General features: G+C 36.5%; 1 protein-coding gene across 1 annotated transcript; it reads left to right on the top strand.

Moving 5' to 3' along the window:
• Positions 1 to 789: 789 nt before the first annotated feature.
• On the top strand, positions 790 to 14952 carry LOC144980050 (protein SET-like). Its single transcript, XM_078927525.1, has 8 exons — positions 790 to 936; positions 5581 to 5762; positions 6194 to 6316; positions 8103 to 8216; positions 8757 to 8918; positions 10977 to 11013; positions 11217 to 11269; positions 13859 to 14952. Exons 1-8 carry the CDS (start codon positions 867 to 869, stop codon positions 13904 to 13906), a joined length of 789 nt encoding a protein of 262 aa, XP_078783651.1. The 5' UTR covers positions 790 to 866; the 3' UTR covers positions 13907 to 14952.
• Positions 14953 to 25000: the final 10048 nt, after the last annotated feature.

Raw genomic sequence — 25000 nt, 5'->3', positions numbered from 1 at the left:
CTGCATTGCCTAATTAGTTAATCCAGCACTGGGCTTTCGGACATAACCGCACTATACTTAGGCGTGGAGGAGCATTTGGCGTTAGACGATTAAGGAAATCATTTTTCGTGCTTTTGTACAAAAAAGAGCTGTCTGTATTAGAATGTTTTCTGTCTTTGAGGGAATTGAAGTATGGAAACTTGGATCTAGCTATTAGATATGTCTATAAAGCGTTTAAATTGGACGTGAATTTTCATTTATTTACATTTTTATAACATGCGCATCTCTGAATTTTTAAGGGGTTATTTTTTCTGTTTATTTTTCTTTCTTTGTTTTCACCGGCAGAAAAAATATATTTGGTTATTTCCCTTGAACAAATCGACTGTTCTTTGTTAAATTATGATATTTTGCTAATAAATCAATGAAAATGACTGAGTTAATTTTATTTTCATATAAAATATAGAAAGAGGAAGAAATGCCATATTTAGATATCTATTTATTCACATTATTATATAATTTGATAATATTTTGAGACAAACAAAGAGCAATTTAATATTTCGTTCCGTAACATTGCAGGGTTGAATTCCATACTTTTAAAAGTAGATAAAGACAACAACCGCGTTCACTCAAAATTATTACACCAAACAAATTATACCTCAGATTGGGAGAAATATAAACATTTATTTAAGCTTTATTCAACAAAAGTAAAATTAATTAAATAAAATCGTCGTTGATTTGTTTCAAATCTGCAAGCCAAGATAAACAATTTGAACGGCAGTACGAATATCATATAAGTACCCTTTCCTCCGCGTATTTACAGACCGGAATAGAAGGCTACAGCGCATGTGCGTCCTTCGGTCCTTTGCTTTCCCCGCTTCACGTTGAAAATGGCGTCCGCACCAAAAGTTAGTAAAACTGACGGAAAAAATAATCATGATGCTGCAGATGAGCAAGCAGGTATGTATATTTTATACTTCCATAGCTCAACTAGATTATGGGGATCATATTATTTTATTTGAAATATATGAGTTGCTGATTTACTTCCAAAATATTTGAGTTGTTTCAAACCGACCCTCCAGACTCGGCGAGAAAAAAGCCTGACGCTTGTTTCAGCCATGTGTGTGTTCCCGAAAATTGGAAGTATAATTACGATGCAGTTATAAAATGACACTCATCTTATGATTGTACATTTTATTTGCCTTCTAAGCAATATATTCTGAGAGTGCACATCGTAAATACGGTGAATAAAATGTTAAATTTAGAAGCTGAAGTCCATTTGGTCATGTCAGCCGCCAATTTTCGATCATTAAATTGGAGTAACGTCCCTTCATTAAAAATAGCCGGCATGAATTAACGGGCCCCGGACTGAATAAGTCTGTGTTTGGAGCTCATATGTATTGTTGATGCTATGTGTATTTAGCGTTGAAAAAAATGTAGAATGGGTTTGGGAAATGTTTGAAAAATCGAAGTGAGAGCCTAGACAAGGTGGCTCCTAAATTGTCATCAGTCATCGTCGTCAATTATTATTCTAGAATCCTAGATTAGATTATAGTTTTGTGTGTGGGGGGGGGGGGGGGGGGGGTTTGCTTGTTCACATAGTTTTAGTCTTGCTATAGTTTTATTTTAAATCAATGCAGTATCTTTTTTGGGGATACAGTAGTAGTAGGGTATTATTTAGCTTTGGACTGGATAATTTTTAAAAAGTCATAAATTGGTAGCCTAGCTAGTTGGTAAACTAAATTAGGTAGTGGTAAATAATTCAAATTGGGTTGAGCTCAATGAAACCTATTATATCATAAAGTGCTTTTCAACACGATCCTAATGATACCAAGATTTTGAAAATTAGATGAGCTGAAGTAAAGTTATTTTAGTTTAAATTTAAAGTTTAAAGGTTGAAAAATGTCCTATTCCTATTTTTATTTGCATTTATTATATACTGACGGAATTTTCTGTTTGTTCACATAGTTCTAGTCTTGATATAGTTTTATTTTAAATCAATGCAGTATCTTTTTTGGGGATACAGTAGGGTAGTATTTAGCTTTGGACTTTGGATAATTTTTAAAAAGTCAGAAATTGGTAGCCTAGCTAGTTGGTAAACTAAATTAGGTAGTGGTAAATAATTCAAAATTGGTTGAGCTCAATGAAACCTATTATATCATAAAGTGCTTTTCAACACGATCCTAATGATACCAAGATTTTGAAAATAAGATGAGCTGAAGTAAAGTTATTTTAGTTTAAATTTAAAGTTTAAAGGTTGAAAAATGTCCTATTCCTATTTTTATTTGCATTTTCATTTATTATATACTGACGGAATTTGTAACCTGAAGCTTGCATTTCCTGTAGTAACCACCACTTGGATCTCAAAACTGGCCTGAATGACAGCTAGGATTTGAGTAAAGGTTTTGCTAGAATGAATTTGAGGAATGCGGTATACAACTTTGTCCTTAATTTTATTTTATTAAAAAGTTAAGATGTTAAGTCACATGCGATCACTGGAATTGATTTACAAATTTCTAATTTTTTTATCATCCAAAGCTAAATTATACCCTATTTTGATCCACGATCAAAAAGATATACTAAATTGGCATTGATTTAAACATAAATAAGACCAAGCGACAAGGTAATTCCTCCTGAAGAAAAGAAGACATTATTAAAATCCAGACATAAACAAAAAATCTATGGAACTTTTTCTGAGACCCATCACTCAAAAACCCCAAAAATTGGGTCACAGCCACTAGGCCATTTATCAGCTCACTGTTGGAGTGCCAAATGGACGTTTACCTAATTACCTACCTAACTTAAATTTCCTGTTGTGGCACGTAAACTTTTTCATAAAATCAAATTCAAGGCAAAGTTATATCCCGTATCCTTAACTCATTCCATTATTCAAATGTTAGCGCCCATTTTAGGCCAGTTTTATAATCCAAATGGTGGTCACTACCGGAAATGCATCAGTTTCAAGTCACAAAGTCCCGTCAGTAAACTAGTATAACTTCCCCTAATCTGATATCAAAATTTTGGTACTGTTACTGTTAGAATCGTATTGAAAAGCGATTTTTGTATCATTGAGCTCAATCCAATTTGAATTTTTTACAAAAGTGCCTTTTGTGCAGTAAATTTGATCTTTTATTATTTTTTTTTAGTAATCATTGAATTTGTGTGTTGATGAGAAAAAAAATACATGGCATGTGTTAAGTATCTTATTTAAAGGTCTAAAAATAAGCTTTATTTATTCCATTTTCTTGTTTGGTTAGTATGAGAAAAGAGGGTTTGAGTGAAAATTAATTTTTTAAAAATACGAGATTCTTGTCCTGAAAAGTAGGCAAGTAAAATGAAATTGTGAGTTTATCAATTTCAATCACTATTTGACAGATATTCTTCAATATTTATCAATGTACCAAGTTTTTAACTAAAATTAGGTACTTTGGCAAACATCCATTTGGCACTCCAGGAGTGAGCTGATCAATGGCCCAGTGTTCGTAATCCTTTTTATGGATAAAATAGGGTTAATTTTAGATTTTGATTATTACATAGTCATTGGCAAATCAAGATTCTTGTTCGTGCTAGTAATTTAAACATCTTACCTTTTTATTAAAAAGATTTCGGGCCTACGTTTTATCCCCCATGTGACTCAAATGCCAATGGCCATTTCAGACCAGTTTTGAAATCCAAATGGTAGTCACTACTGGAAATGCAACAGTGTCAGGTCACAAAACCTGTTAGGCAAAGAACACATTTTACAGTCTACTAGCATAACTTATCTTCGTATTTGATTCTCAAAAATGTGTATCATTACATTACAATCATGTTGAAAAGGGCTTTGTATTTGTATATGTTTCATTGAAATCGAACCAATTTGAATTTTTTACCAATTAACCTTCTTAACTGCATCCATAAGTTTGATTGATAAACTTTTACCTCATTTTCTCTCTCTGAGAAATATATTAAGAATGAAATACACCCATCAGTTTGTTTTGTATCCTTTCGATTGATATTAAAGTTAGCTTTCTTTGTTCAAATAGTGTCAAACAGTAAAGGGTTGAAAATAGAGTTTCACCTTACATTGAGCCTATTAGCAGCTACTAGTTATCAAAGTGACTAATATAGTGCTATTAAACACTCTGCAACATAATCAACATGATATTTAAATTTTAAATTGGACTCAATTCTGAAAGCGAAATAATGAATGGTAGCCTGGGTATGTAATACAATGATTTTTAAATTATATTTTCAACTTTTGATAGTTTGCTTAGATTGTGAATCTCATCAAAAGAAAGCCGGTCAGATACTATGAAAAATGATGTAACTGATACAGTAGAACTCGGAAATAGCGAGTTCGACGGGTCCACTCCTGATTGCTCGCTATTTCCGAGTTCTCGCTATTCCCGAGTTGCCAGGAAAGGTCACTCGGCTGTACAAAAATATGGAAAGACAATGTGTGTGTGTGTGTGTGTGTGTTTGTGCATGTGTGCCGCGCGTGCGTGCAAATGAATGTGTGTGGATAAAGTGGGGCGAGGGCGGGGTTGAACACGGCCTTCGTTAACTACGTAATGATGGCCACAGGTTGAAGTTGATCCACCCCTTCCATGTCCATCAAGATTTCATGTATGTGTGTGTGTGAGTGTTTGTATGCGGTAAGCAAGCGCATCACTCAATCACTGACCCACTGAAATGATGGTTCCACGCTCCCCTCTCTCGCTGATCGTGTCGTTCGTTAACGAATGCGACTCGCTGACCGATGATGCGAAGTGAGGCATGTTGACATGTTGGCTGCCAGTGCTTACCTCGCGCGGCACCACATTGGGTGAATAATTGAACCCCACACGCACACAAACACACACACCAACCCCCCACCCAAATTTGTTTCGCCTACTATGTACTCTAGACTAGGCTACTATGTAATAATATTACTCGTAACGAAAAATAAGAAAAGAAAAGAAGCTAGGCTAAAAATATTTAAATCGCCCTTGTCTGGTGTTTTGCTTTACTTCGTTCGAAGTCCTAGGCTGGGGCAGGAAATGCTCGTTATTTCCGAGTTGACCTCTTTTTCATACTCGCTACTTACATGCTAATTTTATTGACTCAAATAAGAGGAAAAAACGGGGATTTAGATTTTACTCGCTATTTCCGAGTACGTTACTTTCATGTTCTACTGTATTAAGTGATATTTGTTCTATTAAAGTTCTAATCCACTCTATTACCTCTCTTTTCAAATTGCTAATCAGCCCCTGCCTAGAAACTGGATTACCTACATTTGATAATTGAAAAATTCCCTTAATATTTCTAAATAACTGCTTTTTTTCTCAAGGTAAATACCGCCCCTGCTGATTAAATACGTATATAGGTAGATTGAAGTTGACGTCACTCAGGTCCTAGCTATTACTTTTTGCCGCATTTGTGAGTAATTCTCACTAGAGTATTAACCAGTCTATAAACGTTCATGGTTACACAGAGTTTTGTGTGTTGGTCCGTTATACTTCCGGATGGCAATGTTGTGAGCTTCTTATCCAAGCGCATACTATCTATACAAGGGAATTTCCAGTAGTAAAAGATATTTACCTTTTTGATAACAATTTTTTTATTTTTTAATTTTTTTTTCAGACAAAGAGCAGCAAGAGGCAATTGAACAGATTGATGAAGTTCAGAATGAAATTGACAAATTGAACGAACAGGCTAGTGAGGAGATCCTCAAAGTTGAACAGAAGTACAACTCACTCAGGCAGCCTTATTTCAAGAAACGATCTGATCTTATAGCAAAAATTCCAAACTTCTGGGTCACTGCTGTATCCTTTCCTATATATAAATCTTCTTATTTATTGAGATTTGCCACTGTCCTCAGAACTTAAGAATCATTTAAATTTAGATTCTGTAGCCGAGTGCTGAAAGTAGACATTGGTTTTTATTTTTCCTCATCAAATCGGACTGTTTCGCAATTTAGATGAGCAACATATTTGTAAAGTTCTTTGAGCGCTTTGTAATTTTTCTTGTTGTATTCTTCCTTATGACAAATCCCTTGAATATTTGTCAGGATTGATAACTTATATAGTCGATAAATGTTTACGCAGGGTATATCACTTCAAACATACAGACTATTATTTATATTGACAGAAATCGTAATCAGAATTTATACTACTTACTGTGTTGGATCCAAACATTGCAATGTAAGCAAGGGTTTTTGTTTAAATATCTCTATATTCCTTAACCACGTCATTAGTTTGTTAATCATCCACAAGTATCAGCCTTACTTAATGAAGATGATGAAGAGGCTCTTCAGTATCTCAGTAAAGTGGAAGTTCAGGAGTTTGAGGATATCAAATCTGGATATAGTATTAACTTTGTAAGTATTTTAGTAATGTGGCTGTCACAGAGAAGGTACCTGTTACTGATATCTCCAAAAAAATTTTATCTTTCGTTTCTTTCTATTTCTCTTTCTCTCTCTCTCTCTCTCTCTCTCTCTCTCTCTCTCTCTCTCTCTCTCTCTCTCTCATTTTCACATGCAAACTGGTTTATTTACAGTCTATTTTATTTTTTAAAACAATACATAAAATAAATTACGCTGTGGTAAACTTATTTTCATCATTTTATTTTTATTTTATCCTGGGAACGTTTGTCTTTGAAGTAAGACCAACTATCTGATGTCTTTATATAGGATAATCACAGTGCATTGACAGAGCATTTTAGAGAAAGAAAAAAGACAGACAAAAAACAACCTTCCCCCAAAAAGCTTTCACTTATATCAATAGTTCCCGAAATTTGTCTGAGGCCTGCCTTTTCAAAACTGTTTTAAACTTTTTGACAGTTTAGTTATCAGTGATGATAATCTTCCGCGGAATTTTGGGAATATCTCCGAAATTTTCCTCAAAGCCACAAAATCATCATTATGTCTTATGTCATAATATCAGGGTCCCCACTGGGTAGTGAAATCGGGAAAATGTCGGGAATTTTGTGATGGGTTGGGAAGTCTGGGAAAAACAAAATCAAGGATTATGTGAGGCACATAGGTGGCATAGAAAAGTTTGAAATTGGTGACAATTTATTAACGTCATGTGGATTAGCCAGTAGAAGGTACAAAGCTTATTTGGAGGAGAAAAAAAAGCAGTGGAGAAAAAAGTTGGAAAAGAAAACTAGCAGAAGAGGAAGTTGTTGGGCCTCCGTTTCTAAGAAACTTGAGGAGAAGGGGGCCTCCTTGAAATTGTTGTAGAGGAAGGACAGTTTGTAAATAGTCTTGTACATAGTGTATTATAGTACAGTGAACAATGAAAAGATTGGACCTCTCTATTATTGGATATGTGGCGGAGTACTATTGCATGGTTGATGAATCATGAAGAGAAAGCAAAATTGAATCAACTGATGATAAGGAATCTAGGGGTAAGATGTAATGGTTAATAAATAGCTAGTATAATCATCTGTTCTTTGAAGGTTACACATGTGCACTAATTTAAAGAATTAATGATATTTTATTATTGATAAATGGCTTTTTAAAAAATCATTCTTGACGATGGGGTCTTGAAAAAAATTTCAAAGATTTGGTGGGGACCCTGTAATATTTAATTTTGACACCTGCGCTCAGTCTCGTGAAACTTGCTGATGGTCCGTTTTTTTATGACGTCGGGGCCAGATGTCACCATTGACACAGGAGACCAGTGGTATTCTATGATTAGTTGATGGTTGGAGGGGAAGGGACAAATGGGTCTAGATTTTACTTTCTCTGTTTCTCTGTATGATAGTCTCATCTACTATTTTGTAATCCACTTTGTCGAGACTTGACATTCTAATATCATGATTTTAATGATCTAGGCTGGGACTTAGATAATATTTTACCAATATTATTCTTTTTTAAATGTAACATGGGGGGTCAATCTGCATTTTAAGGGAAGAAAGAAAAAAACAGCCCCTTTTGGAATGGTGAAACAGCTACCAACTCTCGGAAATTGCTAAAGTCTTCTAGAATTATTGACCAATCTTTGCTCTTGCACATGCCATGAAAAATCTAGTAATTTACAGTTGTGTTGGAGAATTTCCAATTTCAATGTTGAAAATTTGTATGAGCACACTTCTGTTTACCGCATGTGCAATACATAAAAATACCGTAAATAGTTTATATTTTATCTTTTTCCTTCCAGCATTTTGAGTCCAACCCTTACTTCTCTAATGAAATGTTGTCAAAAGAGTTCCATCTGAATGACACCGGAGACCCCTCATCACAGTCTATCACAATCTCATGGAAGGAAGGAAAGGTACGGTCTTTCTATTTATAATAAAATCTAATTGGTAACTGCCAATTCTATTTGTAGAGACTCCTCACCTATTTGACAGATTCTTATCTTTATGTTGCTATTCTTACTGGGATCGTTTTTCAATAGATTCAGAAAATTGTGAAATTTGAATATTTAGGATTACAATGTATTGTACCCAAGGAATTATTTTTTCATTTTTTGTGATATAGTTTATAGTTGTCTTCATTGGCACAGGAAGGGTTGCATTGTGACTTAAGGTAGTTGTTTTGAGTCTGAACCTTAAGTAGCTTAGCTTCTTGTTCTGATCAGAGCAAACAAATTTCTAAGTAACAATGTAATTGATCAGAATATTTTCTCCATGGGTTAGATTGATCGGTTGTTTTTTTTTTTTTTGGCTACCCTAATATTAATCCTGAAGTCCTTGATGATTTTGATTCTTTTTTACAATTAAAAATCAGTTTAATTCTTTTAAAGTTAACGTAACATCCGTTGAGAATGGCCTACTTAAATTAGTGTGTTTGTGTTGACACTTATCTCTAGGACCTCACAAAGAAGGCATCAGCCAACAAAGGCAGGAAACGCTCACACGATGACCAGGAATCCTTCTTCAGTTGGTTTAGTGATCACGGCGATGCTGGTGCTGATGAGCTTGGAGAGGTTATAAAGGATGATATCTGGCCCAACCCATTACAATATTACCTGGTGAGTAATTGTTCGAATAATCAAATGTTGAATGTTCAATCTGGTTTAAAATCTCTCCTTGTCTGGTCATTTTATTTATCTGGAGCCTGGGTGGGATTCCCGACCTCATATAGTGGGCAGGGAGGTACATGCTGTGTCTTCTATCCCCCTGTGTCTGTTTTCCAATTGCTTTCTGTCTTTGTCTTGGGATGAGATTACTTGGTTTTGTCCTGACCCTGGCCAGAGTCCTTGGCTGGGAGGGAAACAGTCGAATTTATAGTTTTGGGAGTTGTTTTCTTTCCTTGTAAATCATCTCTCAAACTAAGCACACTTATAGTGTGCTCTTGGAATCTAAATCTGTTCCCTATTTGAACAATTCTCCTGTGTCTTACTTTTTCGTCAAGTCCTTTGAATTGTACAACAAGATTGTCTTTACTATCCGATTTTCTTCCTTTTTACTGGTGCTGATATGACCTAATTGTGTTGCAAGTGCCGTAAAACCCTTACAAACCTTTTTCTAGAACTCATTCTTAATCTTGAAATTGATGTATTATGACTGCAGTATCTTTATCACAACCTCCTCTCTATCAACACCACCTGGATTTTCAGGAAAATTATATATTTTTATGAAAGAACCTGAATTTACCAAACTTTCATGTTGAATGTATTTAAGCTGTGCTCTTTGATTTATATGTTTAAAATGAGGTTTGCACCATAGTAATAGTGTTATTGACCAATTTTCCTAACAATGAGAAATTCATGTTTGAGCCTACATCTGAATTTCAGAAAATGCAGGACGGTTATTTTACGGGTATATCATTTCACAATTAACTTTCATGGAACAGACTTGAGACTGTTTGAACGAAGTTTTTTAAGCCCAGATGTTCTGATTTTAATGCTTTGTAAAGAGTTTGCGGTTATGGGATGATTGGCACATATTTTTTTTTTTTTAATTAGCTCTACGACAGTTAGTGACACTGTGCACCTCGGTTGCAACGCAGTTTACGGGGCTGGATGTCAATCTTTCAATTGTTGAAAATTTTTAGTTTTGTGTGCTTTTGGCTTTGGACAAAATGATTTACTCCTGTTTGAGTGGCACTGTTGTTTTATAGTTTCACATAGAAATGAAATAATATTGAACTGTTTGCAACTTTACTGAATATATTGTGCGGTTGTGTGGACTCTTGATACGACACTCACTTGGTTTGAGTCTCACTCTTTGACCAATATGGAATTCAAAGACTCTTACATTGAAGAATTTTTAAAAATCCGGATATTCAACACAAGTGTGAAGTCTGTTCTTTTATAAGGCTTAGAGACATGGCGGGTGACTGAAACCACAACTAATACAGCTTCAAGCATTCATAAACAGGTTCCTCAGAAACATCCTTCATATCAGGTGGTCAGACATCACCACAAATGAAGAACTGCAGCAAAAACTGAACCAGTCACTTATTGAAGCTGAAATAAAGAAAAGGAAACAGGGCTGGAGTGGCCTTACCCTCAGGAAGCCTACAAGCAATATCAGGCAGGCTTTGGACTGGAATCGGCAAGGAGAGAGGAGGGTTGGTCGACCAAAGCAGACATGGTGGCGAAGCATCAAGACTTGAGTTGAAGGTAGCTGGACAAACCTGGGCCCTAATAAAGACCTCCAAAAGGCGAGTCAGATGGAAAAGTGTTGGGGTCCTATGTTCCACAAGGAATCAAGAGGTTTAAGTCGAGTCTGAGTGGTGTGCTTAGTTGAATCCTTGGATAAGGCTCTTTATTCACATTCTTGCCGTGCTGAGGTCTAGAATGAGTATCTGGATGTTAACAGTGTTGTCCTTGTCTGGAAAAGCAATTGCGATATGTATCACTTAACAGTCGATTTGCTTAACAGGCATCATGTCTCATCCTACATTTTTAGTGTGCTGTTGGCTAGGGAACCCTTGTAAAGCGCTTTGAGCATGTTCAGTGGAGATTGCACCATATAAATGCTCAAGTTATGAATCCTGAATCTTTGTGGACATAGATCCATTGCACACTGATTGTTTTGTTGAATGCGATTTTGACATGTGAAATTTTCTTTTTCTTTTCCAGGCATCTGAAATTGATGAAGAAACTGGGGGAGATGGCGGTAAGTAGATATTAATATAAATGTTTGTCATCATTGTATCTCAACTCACTTATGAATCAAATTTTTCTCTTGTGTAGTTTTATTTATTTTTTTCATCCCGTAACATAAAATTGATGAAATGCATGTGCTTTGGCTTTAAAAGAAATTCCGATTACTTTCTCTTCACATGCTCCTATCATTTACATAACTTTTATTTTCTTCAGAGGATGAATTGGACGATGAGGGCAACTTTGAGGATGATGAAGAGGGCGAAGATGTAAGTATGAAGCTTATGATTGTGGTGTATTTCAACGAGATGACTGCAAGTGGTCATGCTATCAAAATCTAGTCGTATGATCGAAGATGGGTGGTCGTGTTGCCCCCTGCAAGCACCACCCTTTTTAGTGGGAAATGAGTATTTGGCTGTCAGGCCTCGAAGTGGGCCGGGAAAACCGGGAAAAGCCGGGAACTTTATTTTGAAATTTCCCGACCGGGAAAAGCCGGGAAAATCGGTGAAAATTGTCTGGGGCCGGGAAAAAGCCGTGAGAAAAATTTGGTGAACAACAACCCAACATGTATTCTTCCGCGTAATCATTACCCAACCTGCGAACGATCGACTTAGAGCATGGCAGCAGCCTCTTATGGTTTCCTCACACTACAAGGCCCTATGTTATGACGATCGACCCAATCAGCAAAGTCCGGTCCGCATTCGTAGAGTACACAGACTTTTACCATGTTTCCTGTGCATGACGTAATTATAGTGGTTTAGAGTCATCGCTGAAACACTGGAAGACGGCAATGGGATAGTTGCGTCAGTTGAATAAATTATCCAGGCACGGTTGATAAGTAAAAAAACCAAATTATGTTGTAGTTACATTTGAAACAAACAAAGTATATCACTGATCTCGTCTCATTGAGATATAAAGAATGATATAAAAATCAAGAAAATCGGCCGATAAATAAAAAAGTTGCTAAAAAAATCGAAAATAAACAAAAGCAATTTTTAAAATCGAATTTATTCGTAAAACAGTTGGTTTTCAACCGATTTTTCTGAAACAAGGACCAATGTTCTTCTTTTTTTCAAGCCGATTTCAACAATGTGACTTTCAAATTCCTCAGAATTATATTTTTTACTTTTAGATTTTATCTTTTAGGCCTACTCAAAAAGGTGTTATATTCCTTGCCACTTGCACAACAATAGCGTAATACATCGACGGCGAGAAGCGTCTTTGTTTCGACCAGCCGGTTCGGTTAGATAGCCTGTGATTGGTCGAAGACTTAAAGACGCTTGATTCACTCAGTCGACTCATCATTGTCGACAAGACAAGAGTGCTAGAAACGACTTGGTCATGAATGCGATTGTTAGCTAAGCTAAGAAAGACGGTCGACGTCCTTGGGCTACTTTAATTAATTTTCGTGACTTGTTATTCAATTATTTGGAGATGGCAGATTAAGGTCGTTTACTCATTGTAATTTGTACTTAGTTTGTTTTGTCTGTCTCTAGATTAACTAGCTTTATTTCATTCATGTGCAATTCAATAAGTAGGCCACAAGTCTTTGGACGCTACTTTCTCTCTCATAGTAATATTCAAATGTCTTTTTCTCTCTATTGATTTCTCTTCTCTTTGTCTCTTTTCTCCCCATTTCTCTCTCTCTCCTCTCTCTCTCTCTCTCTCTCTCTCTTCTCTCTCTTCTCTCTCTCTCTCTCTCTCTCTCTATCTGTCTCTCTCTTTTTTAAGATATTTTTTTGCATGTTGACAGGAATACGTCTTAGTATTAATATTAATAGCCAGAGTCAATATATTTCTTTCTCTCAGTCTCAGCCACTCTCTCTCTCTCTCTCTCTCTCTCTCTCTCTCTCTCTCCTCTCTCCTCTCCTCTCTCTCTCTCTCTCTCTCTCTCTCTCTCTCTTTTTTTTTTTTTTTTTCTTTTTTTCCCCACGGATGGTGTAGGCTTAGATACTGGATGGCTTATTATAGTAATATATACTACGAGTCAATAATTTCCCCCTCTTTTCTGATTCTCTCTCTCTCTCTCTCTCTCTCTCTCTCTCTCTCTACTATATATATATATATATATATATATATATATTATATATATATATATATATATATATATATATATATATATATATATATATAGGTAGTGGTAACTGGTCTAGAATTGATGAATATGCTTGAAAATTACTACCTTAAAATTTTCCCTAGAGCCTGGAAAAAAACGGGAAAAAGCAGGGAAAAATATTTTCCTGAATCACTTCTAGGCCTGGGCTGTAGATTGTGGATCAAAGTGGAGAGTGTGTTGCTGTTAAATTTAGATTGAAAAAGAATTGATACTTAGTGGCCAACTGTCCTGATTCTAAGAAAGATTTAAAGAGAAAAAAATTGGACTGTTAATGTGTATGTGATAATGCATAATGAAAGTAAACCTATGGTATATTATGAAGACTGCTTATCCAATCTTTTTCAAGTTTTATTTTTTTTTTTTTTTTTAATAAATAGATAAATGCTCAATTGGTTCTTTCTACATACCATCTAGATATAACAGAAAGAGATGATTTTTAGGGTTGTTTTTTTTCTCTCAAGATTATCGTGTAGATTGGACTTGTCCCTTGTCTTTGCTCTATTTTTTTCTTTCTCTGGTTATTACAGTAAAGCATGGATATTAGGAACAACTACAGGCAGAAAAGAATGATTCTTTATATCAGTAATTCTTCATTTTATTTTAGTAAAGGGCAAATGGCACAAATTTGTTTTTAAGTGCTTTATTATACAGTGTTGATGATTAGTATTTTGGTGATATTTCCGTTCTTTTCCTGTGACTATCCATTTACCCTTCCCTTTTGTTTTTTTTCTCTTTCATGCAGGAAGTCGATGAGGAAGGAGAGGGAGAGGAGGATGAAGATGAGGGCTAGATGGGAGCGCATGGACCACACATACGTTTCTCAATTTGTACATTGTTTCTTCTCATCACAGGACCATAAGGATGTCAAATCTTCTCCCACCACCACCACCACTGTCACCCAATCATCGTTACTTCATTGTTTCATTATTCATTTCGCTTCATTTCCAAAAGTTTTATCATTGTTTTTTTATTATTGTTACTATTATATATTTGTTCTTTGTCACAAGTCCGTAGTAGTGTTTATACATATATATATTATTATTATATATAAGTTGTTTTTATTGTTGTCTTATTATGATGAAGGAAAGACAAATTGTTACTCATTATTGGAAGGTTATTTGTTAACGATTTACTGCAGGACATGGGTTCTTTTCTGATCAAAATAATGTTTTGATGATTATTAACGCAAGACTAAGTCTATAACAAAACACCCAGCATCTGCATAACTGTTACACTCCTCAATTTTTAAAAGCAAAAGAACACAGAGGCCATTTCCCCTCCCCTTTAGAAAGACGGTGCATAGAAGGATTTGTGACATGTGTGTAGATGATGATTTCCATGTCTAAAATATTTGTTAGGGTTTTCTGCGGACGGATGAAGTATATTTGATTGACTACCACAGCTTACCTGTCATTGCCATTGGTGAAGCGGGTTGATAATATAACCACCATTTGTTACTTCAAACATCTCGGGAGATTTGGTGATGCGCAAGTTAAGGCTACACAGTCTGCAATGGGGTTAAATTTTTATTTATGCCCAGTTTTTTCCAGTTACAGCAGTTAAATTGTACGACAAATTTATTTACTCCATGGCATGTTAGTTGGATTGGTTTATTTATTTTTATTTTGGTTTACATTTTCATCAAAGGAATTATTGGAAGTTTCATTTGTTTTCATGTATTGACTGTCTGACTTGGTTTTACTCTTATCTCTCGTATTGTTTAATCTCTGAGGAACTAATGAATGGTCTGGTTTTTTAATTATTGCAGCTTTGTAAATTGAGACTGGGGAGGGGGGATGGGTACAAATTTCGTAAGAATAAATGTTTACAGTGAAATTTCTTTTCTGTTTGTTTATTATTTTGTGTTTGTCTGCATGCTTACATGCGCTTATCCTTACTGTTCTGTCTGAGGAAGTATCTATTAAAATCCATCCAAGTGGTTTCCGTGCTGGGCTTGGGGAGGATTACTGTTGATTCTCTTCATGATGGGTTGAGTAAGTTGGCCTGGTGAAGTCACTTTTGGTGGGTTTTCTTCATATGGGGTGCCTTCCTGACCTCCCATAGTGGGCAGGGGGGTACATACTGTGTCTTCTATCTCCCTCTTATCTGTTTTCCAACTGCTTTCTATCTTTGTCTTGAATGAGATTACTTGGTTTTGTACAGGCCCTAGCTGGGAGGGAAATAGTCAAATGTTTAGTTAGTTTTGGGAGATTATATTTTTTTTCCTTGTAAATCATCTCTCTGTTATTGTTTTGTTTACATATTATATATGATTTGTAAATAGAGAGTATTTCTCTTTGTTGGGACCCGTTCTTGTGTCTGGATGAGACTTTAAGGTGATCTCAAACTAAGTTCTTTGATAGTGTGCTCTTGGAATCTTTATCTGTTTCCTCTTTGAACCAATTCCCCTTTGTCTTACCTTTTCTTGGGTGCTTTAATTGTAATTCTAGAACTTTTTACTATCCCATTTTCTTCCTTTTTCACTGGCGCTGATATGACCATAATGTGTTCCAAGCGCCGTAAGCGGGTGGTTGGATGGGAGCATCACCATTGAATCATATACCTATGATGTTCGCATGGGTGTACGATCCGATAGTGATGTCGTTTCTTCTTCTCTTTACTAGCCTATCCTGCTTCTTTGGTTTGTGATTGTATTTTTGACAGGGGATATTTTTTTTCCTGTAAATCCTCTGCCTGTTTGTTCTTGGTTATTTATAATTTAGCTTATGATATCTTTAGGTTATGCTTTTGATTGACATTTGTACTATTTTTGTTAGATTGCTTGTTTTTTTGTTTCAGCGGTCTCTCATATAACCTCAATTGTGTTGGAAGAGACCTAAAGCAACAAACAAAAAACAAGCGCCGTAACACCCTTAAAAACAACCAAACAAACCTTCCTGCCCCTATCGTGATATTGGATTATCCTTTGCTAAAGGGCTACGGGTCAATCATCCCTACCGCCACTACTACTACAGGGTATCCATCAAGCTCGTAAAAATTGATAATAATAAATTGACCTCTTGGTCATAATGGTTGTGAGCTTGCATCCATGGTCATAAAAAAGTTGTAAATTAGTTGAAGATTCAATGAATTGATAAATTTTAAAAAGTTTATTGCAAAATTAAATCTGGCGGCACAAAATTATGAATGCAAAAAAAAAAAAATGGTGGGGCTTCATCGAGCAGCTGTCATTTTGAAAATCCTAACAGTGACCACTGTATTGTCCCTTGGTGGCCATTTTGCTTCTCCATGGATGTTGGGAGACTCCTCTGATCAGGTCTCTGGGGTACTCTGGCCCCATTTGAACTCGCCAAAAGATTAGGCCATCGCTAACATCAACATGGATAAACCTCAGACAATATCCACCCCTTTCTGTAGCATTTGCTGCACCTTTTTTTTTGTAGATGAGATGCCTCTACTTCTACAGTCCACTCCGGTTAATCGCAACACCTTGGGATCAGCGAAAATGTTACAATTAACCAAAGTTGAGTTTCCTGTCCACTATTGCAACATTTTACACATATGGTAAACTCAAACCAGTTGTTGTTCTTAGTCCACCACAAGCAGGAATTTGATTGAAATAAAAATTATATGGCAGCCCTGTATATATTTTGTCAAGCAAAATCAGCTTTGATTGGATTAACTTTCACTCTTTTGTTCTCAACATTTGTGAGAGTCAAAGAGATAGCCGTGATGAGAAACAGTGAGGCTCTCACCAAACTCGTTGGTCACAATGCACAGTTGTCAATCCCAAAACAAAGGATATTGCCAAGTCTCTCTTTTCAACTGTCATTGTCTACCTGTTGTCAAGACTAAGCCCAGCACCCTCGCCTTCTATTTAATGGCCTCAGATGACATTGCAAAGTCCCTCCCTCTTTTACTTTTTTGTCTGTAATGGAGGGGTTACACACTTCTGTAACTGTAACATTAGATCCCGCTCACTCTAGATTCTTCAACCTGTCACGATGAAGTTTAATCATATTTTGTTTGCTTGATTTTTTAAATTTGCCACTTTTTGAGGGCGAAAATTTGTAATTTGTTGCGATTAACTGATGTTTGTTGCCATTGCAATTATCCAGTGACTTTTATATAGAATCAATTCCATTTCTTTGGAAATGTTGCAATTATCCGGAGTGGACTGTACTACTCCTCTTGTCACAACCACCACTACTACTCTGCCGCTTGTTTAAAAAACACAGTATTAGTATTAGCTATTTGGTTAACATTTCATTAACATTGCATATACTGTTTTTAAAAACAACGGAAGTACTACAACCACCACCACTACTACTACAACTAGTACCACCACTACATCTACTATCGCTAAAAAAGTAAAACAGTACTTCCACTACAACTACTATACAATACCACCACAACTACTACTACTCAGTGGTGATAATCTTCCGCAGGATTTTGAGATTTTCTCAGAAATTTTCCTCTGATAAAAGCTCAGGTTAAGTGGTGGATCTGTGAAAAGTCATGTGCTCAGTTGCATGAAGTTTGGTGACGCTTCCGTTTTCTTGGCGTCAGTCTAGACAAACTGACGCTAGACTGCATTGATGGTCGAAAAAGAAATGGGTGGATGGAATAAAAATGGGTCTAGACTTTATTTGTAAATTGTAAGTAGGTCAAGCGTGATAGTACAGGGACAGGGAGTCACGGAGCACTATCTATAACTGTGTCTTCTACTTCTATTCTCTTCCACTTACACATCTGTTTTCTAACATGCTTTCTGTCTTTGTCTTGGAATGAGATTACTTGGTTATGTCCTGGCCCACGCCAGATATATCCTAGCTGGGAGGGAAACAGTCAAATGTATAGTCAAAGAGTTTTGGGATTATTTTTTGTTTTGTAAGTTTCTCTCTTTTATCCACTAGGGAGATGAAGACATCAAGTGACCTCGGGCCCACCATGGAAGGTCAAAAGTCAAAAGACCCCACTGGGTATTTTCCCATGTTCCCCTGCGATAGACACATTTCGGTCATTTCAGTGCCTGTAAAAAGGAAGATTGTGTTTATGGGTTTTAAGTTTTACGGCGCTTGCAACACATATAAGCGCCAGTAAATAGGAAGAAAATGGGAAAAAGTTCTAGAAAATACAATTAAAGCACCCAAGACAAAGTAAGACAGAGGGGACTTGGTTCAAATAGGGAACATATGTAGATTCCACCAAGAGCATCCTACCATCAGTGAGATCACCCAAATATCTCTGACTCTGACTCTGAGAGGAACACACTCAAAAGTTTACATATCAATGTGTAAAGCAAATATTTGCTTTCTGTCTTTGACTTGGAAAGGGATTTACTTAATTTTGTCCTGGCCCTTGCCGGAGTCCGTGGCTCAGTGGGAAACAGTCAAATGTTTAGTGTTAGTTTTGTAAATCATCTCTCTGTTTTGTATTGAGAGATTAAACCTGGGACTATGGGAGGTGGATACCATTGGGGACCACAGCTAGGAAAATAGGCGGTGGGCACGGAGCATGAACCTGGGACTATGGGTTGTTATTGTTTTTAGCCAGTCATTTTTACGAGCAATTCTCACTAAATTGTATTAATCAAATTATAAACGTCTAAGGTTACACATTATTTTGTGTGTTGGTAAGTTAGATCCGGCTGGCGGTTGTTGTGTTTTTTATAGATATGCATCAATAGGACGAGTCTCGGGTTATCCAATCAATTTATACAGTGCATTATATTATAGCGCACATATATAGATAGTATGCGCTTGGCTAAGAAGCTCACAATATTGCCATCCGGAAAAATAACGAACCAACACACAAAACTGTGTAACCGTGAACGTTTGTAGTATAGTCTGGATAATACAGTTTCGTGAGAATTACTCGTAAACAAGGATGGCACAGAAACAATAACAAAGAACTGCGTGACGTCAACTTCGTTCTATCGATACACTTTTGAAAATTACGTTAGTCATCGTAAATTTCACTAAAACTAATCGAATATATCATATAGAATAAAGCATATTTTGCCAGTGAATTCAACCTGAAGCAAGGAATCCACACATCTGACAATAGGATTCAATAGTCGTAACGTCACTTCCTTCCTTAGTAACACTGGCTCTAAACTGTCGGACAATGGCGGACGCCCGTATGAAATATTTCTCCGGCTAGCATAAAAACGCTTCCAGAGGAAAAAACACATAAATATGATCATGTTTTGACTTATACACATTCTGATCAAAAGGCATATGAAATGGGAATGAAAAATTCTAGCCAGCATGAAGAATAAAAAGTAATGATTTTCTTTGTTTAGAACCAAGATGGTCGCCGTTGCCTGGCGGCGTGACATCAGGCTACTGAATCCAATTTTAACACAGATGATTGAAAAAAAAAAAGCTTAGTGAGATGTGAGGTATTGGGATGCTCTTCCTTCATCAATGTGTCAAAATATTGTGATAAATACTCACTTCCTGGGCCTGGCCTATTTAATTTGTGTGTTTGGCACGAAGTAAGTAATTGCTTCTATTCATTTCACGCTATAGACGCTATACGTTTAGGTAAAATGCAACACCCACCAGCCAGATGAAAATTATCAACACACATCATAATCTGATTGATATAATTTAATTTAATGAGAACTCATCACTAGCAGGCTGTCCAAATGTAACAAAAAATAAAATAAAATAAGAGCTGAGTGACGTCAACTTCCTTCCTTCTATAGAAACCGGAGACTGGGTGGGGATCCTGACCTCCCATAGCGGGCAGGGAGGTACATACTGTGTCTTCTATCCCCTCATATCCTATCCAACAAGATTTCTGTCTTTGTCTTGGAATGAGATTACGGTTTTTTTGTTTACGGTTTTTTGTTTTTTTCCTGGCTCTCATCGGAGTCCTGGCTGAGAGGGAAACAGTCAAATGCATAGTTATTGTTTTGGGAGATGATATTTTTTTCCTTGTAAATCATCTCCCTGTTATGTATTATTATATTTGTTATTTTTAATGTATAATGTAAGCATTTGAGTGTATTCCTCTTTGTTGGATTTTGTGCTTGTGTCCGGATGAGACTTGTGGGTGATCTCAAACTAAGTACATTGATGGTATGCTCTTGGAATCTACATCTGATCCCTATTTGTTCCCATACCCCTTTGTCTTACTTTCTCTTGGGTGCTTTAATTGTAATTCTAGAACTTTTTACTATCCCGTTTTCTTCCTTTTTACTGGTACTGATATAACCTAAATGTGTTGCAAGCGCCGTAAAACCCTAAAAACAAAAACAAAACAGAAACCGGAAACAGCGATATGTAATATAGAGACGCGAAACTTCTGTAGTGCCAATAGAGTTTTAATAGCAGACAATGCGTAACTATGTCAGTTCGAGTGAAGTCAGTAAACATCCTCTCGATCATAATTGAAATTGGGCACGAGTTTTTGCAGCTTTCTATACTTTTTCCTTTATTATTACTTTGACTTAAAAAGCAACACAGATTTCATGCACACCGCAGAGGATCGTGATTCTTGGAGACAGCTGACGGGCAACGTGCTCAAGAGCACAAGCCACGATGGATGATGATTATGGTGATACTTTCAGATGTGATCTTTTCTCACTAATTTTTCTCAGACTTTAAACGTTTTGTGTATTTGTACGATTGATATAAATAGAACGAAGTTGACGTCACTCAGGTCTTTGTTATTGTTTTTGCCACTCATGTTTTATCCAGACTAATAAACATTGAAGGTTGCACACCAAGTTGTGTGTTGGTCCGTTATATTTCCGGATGATAATGTTTTGACCTTCCTAGCCAAGCAAGCGCACAGCATCTATAGATAGTATGCGCTTGGCGAAGAAGCTCACAACATTACCATCCGGAAGTATAACGGACCAATACACAAAACTGAGTAACCATGAACTTTTATAGTCTGGTTCATGCAGTTTAGTGAGAAGTACTCATAAACGTTTATGGCAATAAACTATAACAAAGACCTGACTCACGTCATCTTCGTTCTATCTATATTTCTTCTTGCTTTTGTTTCGAGTATTCTACTCTCTATTTTGTGTCGTGTTGTTTGTTGTAACACTGGCTGTCACACACAACGGAAGCGAGGGGTGGGAGTGTTTGCCGATGTCTTGCGCCATTCAGAATTTTCTCTCTCAGTCCGAATCGTTACCGCGTTTCGACGTGTGTCGTCTGTACTGTGTGTCTGTGTGCTGTGCCGCAGTGAGAGTGAGCGGAATCGAAATTCGGAATGAGGAGTAGAAGACGGTAACTGGGTATTGTTAGCTCATCCCAGTAGTGGCCGCAAGGGTTTTTACGTCGTCGTCGTCGTCGTCGTCTGCACCACGTTACTTGCACGTGCATGTTTTGTATGCACAAGACTGAAACCACCTACCTGTTCATTCCTTCTACTTAATCATTGGAGTAACATACCTGCCCGAGTCTTTAAAATGCTGTAAAAATATTATAGTGATTTTCCTTGTGAACGAATCAGGGTGTTGATAATGATAGCGATAAATCATTACCTATTATAAAAACATTAACCGCCTATTTGGAGTTTGTTGGATGTGATTATTGTGACGTTATATTATTGGAACCAAACAAACAGGATCACGCAACCATTTGGAATTCATTTCTCTTTTGGAAAAGGTAAGTGGTATGAACAGATAATAAGTTCTTTACCTTTTGATTTTTAAAACAAATAAACGTCAGCTTTTATGATGAGCAATGCCCACGAAATGTGCTCAAAGTCAAAGCACTTTTAATGCATGAAGCATGGCTTGTACACATTATATAATATGCGCTAGCTCCTGTATAAATGCCAGATTTATTATTTTATTATCATCATTTAGGTCTCTCATCAATACTCAGCATGTTGGACGAGTGAGTAATGCAGGTCGTTCAGTGTAATATTTAAGTAAGATGGACAACGCCGTTATATAAATGTCTTCTCCTTCTTCTTCTTCTTCTTCTTCTTCTTCTTCTTCTTCTTCTTCTTCTTCTTCTTCTTCTTCTTCTTCTTCTTCTTCTTCTTCTTCTTCTTCTTCTTCTTCTTCTTCCTCCTCCTCCTCCTCCTCTTCTTCTACTATCTACTACTACTACTACTACTACTACTACTACTACTATACTACTACTACTACTACTACTACTACTACTACTACTACTACTTACTACTACTACTACTACTACTACTACTACTACTACTACTACTACTTCTACTACTACTACTACTATCTACTATACTACTACTACTACTACTACTACTACTACTACTACTACTACTACTACTACTAACTACTACTACTACTACTATTACTACTACTACTACTACTACTACTACTACTACTACTACTACTACTACTATATTATTATATTATTATTATTATTATTATTATTATTATTATTATTATTATTATTATTATTATTATTATTATTATTATTGTTACTTCTATGCATTCATTTTACAACCGAGTATAGTAAGAAAATAAGAATTACAATGGAATCGGCATAAATCCAATACTCTTAAAGTCAACTTCTCATTTAAGTTAACACCTCTTGTTGGTCGCATATTTTCTGTTCTTTTTCTAAGTGTTTTCTGTTGATACCGTTGATAAAGAAAGTCAACCTTGCTTGAAAGTGAACAATATGTTTTTTTCTCTCTAATCCTACGGTGTTGACTTTTATCAGGATTGCATCGGAGACGGCGATATAATACAGTGACGGGAAACTTCTAAAGTGGCAACATAGGGGTTTAATAGCAGACGATGCGTATCTATAGATAAAATGCGCTTGGCTCAGAAGCTCACAACATTGCCATCCGGAAGTATAACGGACCAACACACAAAACTATGTGTAACCTTAAACGTTTACAGTCTGGTTAATACGGTTTAGTGAGAATTACTGATAAACCCGGATGGCAAAAAACAAGAACAATGACCCGAGTGACGTCAACTTCGATCTATCTATACCAGGCCGGCCGTGTCAAGTCTGTAAACATCTCTCGCTCGTGTTTATATGTAATACAATTTAAATTTGACACGAGTTTTTGCAGCTTTCTAGATATAGATAAAACGAAGATGACGTTACTCTGGTCTTTGTTATTGTTTTTATTTTATTTATTTATTATTTTTTTTTTTGCCATCCACGTATATGAGCAATTCTCACTTAAACTGTATCAACCAGACTCTAAACGATCATGGTTAATTAAACATAGTTTTGTGTGTTTGTCCGTTATACTACCGAATGGCAATGTTGTGATTCGACATCACAATAGGTCGTCACTTTGTTCAGTTTGACTTTGGCCCATGATAAGCACCTTACAGACGCCGTGTCTGGGGAATCCTTGTAAAATACTAACGAAAGGCTGAAAACGGATAGGCTTCGTATGGGGACAAAACAGACAATGGACGTTTTGGGTACAAACCCTTCGTCAGCACAACAATACACAAATTAACATGGAAAACAAATAAAATAAAATGCAAAATAACTTGTATCGTCTGGAATCCTTGTAAAGCGATTTGAACACATAAAGAAAGAAAAATAAAGTCCTAATAATTATTCATTTTATTCGTATACATATTATATTTAATCCTGTTTCTGACATTGATTTGAAACCCAAAAGAGTTGCACGCATTGTATGACTTCTTCTTTTTCTTTTTTTTTTTTACCCTTGGAAACTACGAATTTTTGAAATTGCAAGTAGGCATCTCCGTTGGATGGATAGAAGTCCTTCAGAGCCATTCGGCCCACGGAGCCGGAGTTTATCCCGGTTTTTATAGCGGATAGCAATTTCTTGCTATCCTTTGCAGAGGATTCTCGTCTATCGCATAGTACTTTCCACCAATTCTACCAGATTCAGCTACCCATTCACTGCTGGGTTGACAGGGGGGGGGGGGGGTTTCCAGAAAGAATCTCGACTCCACCGGGGATCGATCTTGGTTCCTTTGCGTGTGAGCTATCGGGACCCCCCGGGTGGACAGAGAGGGGTTATGGAATCTTTTTATTACATTAATAAGATCGACTCAACCGGGAAAGAAACCAATCCATTTGCTTGTGAAGTGAAGCGAGTGCTCTATCTATACATCGAGCCCTAGCATGCGCTGCTGTAAAGCTTGAATTAAAAACAAATTCTGGCCTGTTATTCTATAACTATAATAATCAGACTCATTATCTCCCATTATCATTGTTTTCCTTCTTGCTTGTGTTGAAATGACTTTAAAAGGGGGTTAGGCGGCGTATCGCTCCAAAAATAATTAACCCCAAAACAAAACAATACAAACAAAATTTAATCCAAGGATAGAAAAAAAACACCAACAAAAAAAAAAAACAAAAAAAAAAAACCCAACAAAATAAACAAAAGCAAAACAGAAAAAGCAAAAAAAACAAAAACAAAAACAAAACAAAACATATACAAACAAATAATTCAGTGAGATATTCTTTCCTTCCCAACTCTCTCTCTCTCTCTCTCTCTCTCTCTCTCTCTCTCTCTCTCTCTCTCTCTCTCTCTCTCTCTCTCTCTCTCTCTCTCTCTCTCTCTCTCTCTCTCTCTCTCTCTCTCTTCCATCAATCCCAAATACACGCTGAAACCGTCCATTATCATTTAGTTGTTTTCCCCTCAAATAACACACGAGAGAAAGGTGTAAACATACCTGTATGTTTAATTCAGAAAAGTGAGTGGAGCAGGCACTTATGTTGGTAACAACAAGATATGAAGTGAATAGAAAAGTGCCAGAAGACAATAGAGAATAAAAATTTTTCGCGGCGGTGGTGGGGTTTGAACCTGCGACCTTATTGGTACGACAACTCCGCCTGGCAGGTGAGAGTGTGGCTCTACCGTGTGAGCTATCCACGAACACAAAAATATTCGTTTCAAACTCAAAGTCATTACTAGATCCCTCTCTCACCCACTTCTTGAGACCGCCGATTCGTTCGTACAC

This window comes from Berghia stephanieae, chromosome 9, assembly GCF_034508935.2.
Source record: "Berghia stephanieae isolate SIO BIC M18660-M18661 chromosome 9, UCSD_Bste_1.3, whole genome shotgun sequence".
NCBI lineage: Eukaryota > Metazoa > Mollusca > Gastropoda > Nudibranchia > Aeolidiidae > Berghia > Berghia stephanieae.
The sequence above is the reverse complement of the archived record's forward strand: the minus strand, read 5'-3'. Positions and strand labels throughout refer to the sequence as shown.